The sequence below is a fragment of the Capricornis sumatraensis genome, chromosome 14 (assembly GCF_032405125.1).
Source record: "Capricornis sumatraensis isolate serow.1 chromosome 14, serow.2, whole genome shotgun sequence".
Classification (NCBI taxonomy): domain Eukaryota; kingdom Metazoa; phylum Chordata; class Mammalia; order Artiodactyla; family Bovidae; genus Capricornis; species Capricornis sumatraensis.
In genome coordinates, this window is record NC_091082.1 from 9363826 (window position 1) to 9372877 (window position 9052).

General features: G+C 36.9%; 1 protein-coding gene across 1 annotated transcript; it reads right to left on the reverse strand.

Moving 5' to 3' along the window:
- Positions 1-597: 597 nt before the first annotated feature.
- LOC138090802 (olfactory receptor 10AG1-like) lies at positions 598-1491 on the reverse strand. Its single transcript, XM_068986517.1, has one exon. The coding sequence runs from the start codon at positions 1489-1491 to the stop codon at positions 598-600; it is 894 nt and encodes a 297-aa protein (XP_068842618.1).
- Positions 1492-9052: the final 7561 nt, after the last annotated feature.

Sequence of the window (9052 nt, forward strand, 5' to 3'; positions counted from 1 at the left end):
ACCTTGAAGCGACAAGCTGGAGGAAATGACGTCACTAGAGAACAATCAGCATTGAGGTAACAAAGGATCCTTTCAGGGTTTGTACTCTGAAAGGGTTATGGACAGTTGCAAAATAGAGAAAGAAGGAAAAACTGCACTAAAACACTTAGATTCCTCTACTCCCACCAACTTGGATGTTATTTTCTCATCGTCTAAATCCAGTCATAAGTACAGAAAATGACAGTGAATATGCCTGAAGGAATGGGAAGTTGAAAGCAAATTTCTTACAGGCATGACCATGATCATTGGTTATATTGCAGTTAACTATCATTTTATTGCTCAGGAAATCTTCTTAACTCACTCTTTCCCAGTGAGAGGAAAGATAGGTCTTCAGAATAGATCATTGCCATGGAGATAATTTGTGTTTTGATAACCCAGAAACCCTTAGCTCTTTGAAACTAAGGTCCTTTCACATAATGTGAGATGGCAGTGATGATACTAACTTTCAGTTTATAGGAATATAGAAATAAACTAGATAATATTTTCTGATGTATTTACATGGGAAACATAGAAACAAATTGCTTCTGTAATTTCAAGCCTTCGAGTCAAGTTGATAATTTACTTAGTAGTTTTCTCAGTGCTACGGTGGTATCTTTGTTCCTCAGAGTAAATATAATGGGATTCAACGTTGGGATCCAAACTGTGTAGAAAAGAGATCAGCTTCCCAGTTTCTTCAGATTGACTTGGTTTGGGCTGTAAATAGGTGGTAGAGGCTGTGCTGTAGAATAAGACCACCACTGTGAGGTAAGATGAGAAAGTAGAGAAGGCTTTAGCCCTCCCTCTGGCAGATCGCGGTTTCAGAACGTTGGAGATGATTTTGCCACAGGAGACACCAATCAACAGAAATGGAACCATGATGATCACGACTGCAACTACATAGACTGCTATCTCATTCACAAAAGTGTCCCCACAAGCAAGCTTGAATACTAGGGGGAGGTCACAGAAAAAATGATTAATTGCACTAGACCCACAAAAGAGCAGAGAGGAAACCTGCCATGTTTGCCCAATTACAATAGGAACTCCACTGACCCAGGAGGCAGTGACCAGCTGTACACAGACCTGGGGGCTCATGATCAGACCATGGTGAAGAGGGTTACAAATGGCCACGTACCGGTCATAGGCCATCATAGCCAGGAGGAGACACTCTAAACCTCCAAACAGAAGGACCAAACACATTTGTGTAGCACAGGCAATGAAAGATACGTGCCCTTTCTGGTTCAGAAGGTCCGTGAGCATTCTTGGGATAGTGACAGTCGCGTAACAGATTTCTAAAATGGAAAAGTGGTTGAGGAAAAAGTACATGGGGGTCTGGAGAGTAGGGTCAATTCTTGTTATCAGTACAATGACACTATTGCACATCACGATAGTCAGATAGAAGATGAAAAATATCCCCCAAAGAATCCATTGGAAATTGGTAATATCAGAAAACCCCAAGAGGATAAATTCCATCATTGTAGTGATATTTGATTTTTCTGTTCTTAATTTGTACTCCATCTGTAGATATGATAAATTCAAGATGGTTAATTCATTAATCCTTTTGATTAATGTTTCCCTTCTGTTAACTGGATCAGATGCATGAACCTATTTACATAATCCATGCAAGTACTGCTGCCTTTGCCTTGCTCAGTTTCTAAGAAATGAGATTTGAAACCTCAGCAATGAACTGACGTGCAGTTAAAATCAATTAAAGAAATAAAATCCTTATTTTTTACACTTGGATGTACTGATACCAGAGGGCTTCCCTGGTATCTCAGCAGTAAAATAATTTGCTTGAAATGCAGGAGATACAGGAGATGTAGGTTTGATCCATGGGCAAGGAAGATCGCTTGGAGGAGGGGATGGCAACCTACTCCAGTATTCTTGCCTAGAGAATTCCATGGGCAAGGAGCCTGGCGGGCTATGGTCCATGGGATCACAAAGAGTCAGACATGATGGAAGTGACTGAGCAGCAGCAGTAATGATACCAGAAACAACACAATGTATGCATTTTTATTTAGAGCTATTGTGCAGCAACAGTATTAAATTGTTTCACTCCTTTTAAGAGTGCAATTATATATGACACAGCCTTGCTATTGTTTTTCTTTGAGTTCATCAATTTCTTTTTCTGTACCTATTGACTTATTCCATTTCCTTTCAACTCAAAGCTTTTCACTTAAAACTTTTGCCTAATTTTTATTCATAACATTTTAAGCTCTCCCATTTCTACTCCAATGAAAACTGACTTTCTTAAACTCAGTCCTTGTTACTGGGAGAATAGATACGTGTAATTGTATTGTTCTCGTCTATGTACCTCACCCATGTTATGTTACACATGGAAAGCATGTTACATCATGGGGTCCAATAACATTCGCTATTAATACCCACTGTACACTGCATTACAAATACCAATTAACCTTTAACTCAGTCCATACATATGACCCATTCTTCATGATATTTGGAGTTCCCTAATAGCTCAGTTGGTAAAGAATCCACTTGCAATGCAGGAGACCCTGGTTTGATTCCTGGGTAGGGAAGATCCAGTGGAGAAGGGATAGGCTACCCACTCCAGTATTCTCAGGCTTCCCTTGTGACTCAGCTGGTAAAGAATCTGTCTGCAAGGCAGGAGACCTGGGTTCGATCCCTGGGTTGGGAAGATCCCCTGGGGAAAGGGAAAGGATACCCACTCTAGTATTCTGGCCTGGAGAATTCTATAGACTGTCCATGTGGTCACAAAGAGTCAGACATGACTGAGTGATTTTCACTTTCATGATATTTTAATATAGTCTGTTCTTAACCTATGTGATTCTCTGATCCATTGTTATCTACTTCTCTTACAATCAAATAAAATACTTCCTATATAATTCCTTTGTAATTTTATCTAATAAATGTAACTTTATTTAAACCCTGTAATTATTTATTTTGGGAATGCAAATGGCAAAAGCATATGAGTGGGACTAACACACACACACACACAGAGGCCTGTTATCTTGCTTCAATTCAAGTTCATGTAATCAGTTATCAGGCAGTCAACAGTGTGTGACAATTTTCATAACACTTTATTAATGTTTGTTTTCTGTGTTTTCATATTTCATTAAATCTACTATGTCTGTTCCCATCTTCCAGCTCCACAAACTATTGCTTTTGCGTTAATACTTTGATTAAAAAAATTGAGTCAACAAATGTTCTCTCATATTTCTCTATTTCCATTAGAATTAGTTTTCAAAATTACCTTAACTGAAAGTTTTATTATAAATACTATTATTATTATTGCTATTTCACTTATTTCTAATTTTATCATTAAAAAAGTTAAGAAATACATTGGTTAAGTTGTTAACTAATTTTTAGATAAAGATCTCAGAATTTCATATTTTTCTGTTTTACCCTTTTTATCTTAAACCTCAAATCAGAACTACTTTTAAATAAAACCCATCTAACATCTTATCTTCATGAATTTATATGAAGTTATCTATGAGAATATAGATGTTTTGACCCTGTAAATTTTTATAATTCTTTTGAATCAGGAAGTCACTGTCATTCTGGAGTCTTCTTAAAAGATCAGCTGCTCTTATGTAGGAAGTAGTCATGCTCACCCTGGGGGACATTTTCTGTTGAGTATCAGTTTAATTTCTAGAAGACTACTTCTGTTTGGTGATCATCTGGGTTTATGTTTTAAGACTACTTTTTCTGTAGATGATTTGTCCTCTGACGCTCCTTCTTGGCATAAAAGTTCCCCTCTGTGGGGGCGGAAAGATGACACTTAATTATCTAGTATCAATAGTGGAAAAATGACATTTATCTAGTATCAATAGTGGAAAAATGACACTTAATTATCTAGTATCAATAGTACTTTCTGGAAAAAAATTAAAACTTTCAATTTATTGCATTTCAGACCATTAGTAATTGCTGTAAGTTTGTCTTCCTTCATTTTATTCCCATAATTCATTCAGATCTCATCTTTCACATCTTTAGAAAAATGTATCACTTACTAATACACAAACATGATATTGTTGCTCTTTCCAATATACTGTGGGGAGGATTAGATCCCTTTTCAGAAGTAGAACACTGTTCCTAGATTAACTTTTGTGGAAATTAAAGCATGTTATATCTGCTGACAAAAATCTGGGTAGTTTTATTCATGTTAGGATATCTAGTTGGTCATCAGTGTAGGTATCTAGCAGATTAAAAATGAAAGGCACCTTAAAAATAGCCTAGAGCCTGTTATGCAGAGTGAAGTCAGAAAGAGAAAGACAGATATCCTATATTAACACACATGCACACGTATATCATATGTGTGTGTGTGTGTGTGTGTGTGTGTGTGTGTGTGTGTGCTCGAGAAAAATGATACTGAAAAACCTATTTGCAAGGAAGGAATATAGACACAGACATAGAGAACAGACTTGTAAGGGAAGGAGAGGGTGGGAAAAACTAACTGAAAGATTAACACTGAGCCATATACACCACCACATGTAAAGCAGATAGCTAGTGGGAAGTTTCTAAATATATAAAACAGGGAGCTCAACCTGAAGCTCTGACAACCTGGGGGTGATGGGGTGGGGTGTGGGAGGGAGGTTAAAAACAGAGGGGATGTACGTACACCTATGAGTGATTTACTTTGTTGTATGGCAGAACCAACACAACACTGTAAAGCAATTATCCTCCAATTAATAATTTTTTAAAAAAACATTTAAACCCAATTATTTAAGATAGAAAAAACAAAAAAACCCTCTTACAAAATGCTTTTTCTATTTCAGCTACTTCCAGGCAGGTATGTAGCTAAAATGATCAGGAATGAGGTTACAAGGCCAATATCCACTTCTGCTCATAAGCACATTTTTTCTTTCTGTTTAGAGATTCTTTGACAATTTGAAACACTATTCGTGTTTAAAGAATACATTTGAATCAGTTCTAATGAGATGGATGAAACTGGAGCTGATTATACAGAGTGAAGTAAGCCAGAAAGAAAAACACCAATACAGTATATTAACACATATATATGGAATTTAGAAAGATGGTAATGATGACCCTGTATGCGAGACAGCAAAAGAGACAGATGTGTAGAGCGGACTTTTGGACTCTGAGGGAGAGGGAGAGGGTGGGATGATTTGGGGGAATGGCATTGAAACATGTATACTATCATGTAAGAAATGAATCGCCAGTCTATGTCTGATGCAGGATACAGGATGCTTGGGGCTGGTGCACAGGGATGACCCAGAGAGATGATATGGGGAGGGAGGTGGGAGGGGGGTTCATGTTTGGGAGCGCATGTACACCCATGGTGGATTCATGTCAATATATGGCAAAACCAATACAGTATTGTAAAGTAAAATAAAGTAAAAAAAAAAAAAAGATTCTGCAAAACAAAAATATCTAACATTTTACGCAAATAATGCATAAGTGCCGAACCAAGAAAACCTAACAATAATAAATCTGAAAACAAACCTGTATTCAGCCTGACTCTTCACATAGATGTATAATAGCCGATATTTCAATAGGTGAGAAGAGATTTCACATAAAAAAAATATTTCAAGTGTTTGCTATATACTTTATATCATAATTATTTTACATTTGATCATGATTGCTTTCCAGATGTTTACAGTACAAATTTATACATTTAACAGTGCAGCAGTATTCATAACCATTAAAATGTTTAGTTTGAATTTATTGCTACCAAACTTTCCAAAGTGCTATGACTATAAAGGAAGAGTCTATAATTGTTATTCTATTTTGTGAGATTAAAACTTCTCACAAAGCTGTGGTACATATACACAATGGAGTATTACTCAGCCATTAAAAAGAATACATTTGCATCAGTTCTAATGAGGTGGATGAAACTGGAGCCAATTATACAGAGTGCATAAACCAGAAAGAAAAACACCAATACAGTATACTAATGCATATATATATGGAATTTAGAAAAATGGTAACGATAACCCCTGTATGCAAGACAGCAAAAGAGACACAGATGTATAGAACAGTCTTTTGGACTCTGTGGGAGAGGGAGACGGTGGGATGATTCGGGAGAACGTCATTGAAACATGCATAATATCATATAAGAAACAAATCACCAGTCCATGTTCAATGCAGGATACAGGATGCTTGGGGCCGGTGCACTGGGATGACCCAGAGGGATGGTACGGGGAGGGAGGTGGGAGGGGGAGTTCAGGATGGGGAACACGTGTACACCCATGGCAGATTCATGTTGATGTATGGCAAAACCAATACAATATTGTAAAATAATTAGCCTCCTATTAAAATAAATAAATTTAAATTTAAAAATAAAAAAAATAAAAGCATTTCTTTTTTGTCTTTTAAATTTGCTTCTCTTTATTACAGCATGTTCCTCATAAATTGGACTTATGTACTCTTTTTTAGGATTGATGTTGTCATTTAGTGTCATGTTTATTTACAAATGAGAATTGCACTAATGATTTGTTTCAACTAAGTTTTACTTACAGGATGGAAAAAACTGAATGTCTGTCACCCATCACCCATGTGAGTAAACTGATCTAATCCTTAAATCTATAGTTAGGATAGTGAATTGAATGTTTCTGTGTTCAATTCAATATCATCATCACCTGAAAACAAATCTACACTCTGAGACAATACCTCAAATATATCAGTGTAACAAAATAAAGAAACATCTCGCAATCATATTACAGTACAAGTTTGCAGTCAGTGAAGAAGAAACTCTGGTTGTTTCCATCTAGGAGTCCCACTGTTCCTACCTCTTCTCAGTAGTTTCCTACTGGATCTTCAGGATGCAGAAACCTGAGATGTCAGACAGACAGAACATAAGGAAACAAATACACTATTCAGAGCCTCCATACGTAATAAACACGTCACTTCTACCCATATGTCATTGTAGAAACGAATCACTTGGTCCAATGTAGTTCTGAGAAGGTTAGGGAATGATGTTCATTGTATGTCAATAAAACAGATGTATTTGAAGAGCATAAAGCCAGACTCTACCAGAGTCCTCACTTTTGGTCACTAAAGTAAAGGTGTTATAGCATGCTGCAACATGTATACCTTTAGACTGATGATTTAGCATGACACATAACGGAATAAGCATTCATGGTACATATTTATGCATATTAATTTGTTTTATAGATATATTTGAGCCTAACAACACAACATCATTATTATTTTCATTAGGCTTTGATGCTTAAATTAGCAACAGTGGTGAGGCATAATTTACATAACATAAAGCACAACCTTTAAAATTCAGTGATTAGTTGAGATGTACTTGACTTATAGCATTATATTAACTTCTTCTGAACAACATAAATATATTTTAAATGATCATCACAATGTCTAATGTTAATATCCATCAATGTCCAAAGTTATGCATATTTTCTTGTGATGTGAATTTTAAAAAATTCTCTTAACAACTTTCAAATATGCAAAATTATTTAACTATAGTCACCATGCTCTATATTATTTTCTTGGGCACCAAAATCAGTGTGGACAGTGAGCAGCCATGAAATCAAAAGCCTTTTGTTTCTTGGAAAAAAAGCCATGACAAAACTAGAGTGGGTATTAAAAAGCAAAGACATCACTTTGCTAACAAAGCTCTGTATAATTAAAGCTATGGTTTTTCCAGTAGTCACATATGGATATGAGAGTTAGAATATAAAGAAGGCTGAGTGCCAAAGAATTGCTGCTTTCAAACTGTGGTGTTGGAGAAGACTTTTGAGGGTCCTTTGAACAGGAAGGAAATCAAAATGGTTAATCCTAAAGGAAATCAACCCTGAATATTCACTGGGGGGACTGGTGCTGAAGCTGAAGCTTCAATACTTTGGTCATGTCATGCAAAGAGCCAGCTTACTGACAAAAGGAGAAGGGGACGATGGAGGATGAGATGGTGTCACTGACTCAATGGACATGAGTTCGAACAAACTCCAGGAGATAGTGAAGGACAGGAAATCCTGACATGCTGCAGTTCATGGGGGTGCAGAATTAGATGAGACAGCTACTGAACAACATCAACATCATGCTGTATATTGATTGGATTGCTATACATTTTAATAGCTGTTTTATAAATATGACTAAATTCAAATTTACTGCCTGCTGTTTGTGTTTTGTTTCTCTTATACATATATATTTTCATTGTTTTTTCTCATAATTTTTTGTGATTTTAATATACTTTTAGTATTTATGTATCACTTAGACACCATATTAAAAAGGAGAGACATTACTTTGCCAACAAAGGCCCGTCTAGTCAAAGCTATGGTTTTTCCTGTAGTCATGTGTGGGTGTGAGAGCTGGACTATAAAGAAAGCTGAGCATCGAAGAACTGATGCTTTTGAACTGTAGTGTTGGAGAAGACTCTTGAGGGTCCCTTGGACTGCAAGGAGATCGAACTAATCCATCCTAAAGAAGATCTGTCCTGAATATTCATTGGAAGGACAGGTGCCCAAGTTGAAACTCTAATATTTTGGCCACCTGATGTGAAGAACTGACTCATTTGAAAAGACCCTGATGCTGGGAAACATTGAAGGTGGGAGGAGAAGGGGACAACAGAGGATGAGCTTGTTGGATGGCATCACTGACTCAATGGACATTAGTTTCAGTAAACTTTGGGAGTTGGTGATGGACAGGGAGGCCCGGTGTGCTTCAGTCCATGGGATCACAAGGAGTCGGACACGACTGAGCGACTGAACTGATCTGAAGGCCACTTGACTTCACATTCCGGGATGTCTAGTTCTAGGTGAGGGATCATACCATCGTGATTACCTGGGTGATGAAGATCTTTTTTTTGTATTGTTCTTCTGTGTATTCTTGCCACCTTTTCTTAATATCTTCTGCTTCTGTTAGATCCATACCATTGCTGTCCTTTATTGAGCCCATCTTTGCATGAAATGTTCCTTTGGTATCTCTAACTTTCTTGAAGAGATTTCTAGTCTTTCCCATTCCACTCTTTTCCTCAATTTCTTTGCACTGATCACTGAGGAAGGCTTTCATAAGTCTCCTTGCTATTCTTTGGAATTCTGCATTCAAATGGGTATAGCTTTCCTTTTCTCCTTTGCTATTG

What these genes read in the sequence shown, in the direction of transcription:
- LOC138090802 (XM_068986517.1), bottom strand. Translation starts at nt 1,491, where the DNA reads ATGATGGAATTTATCCTCTTGGGGTTTTCTGATATTACCAATTTCCAA.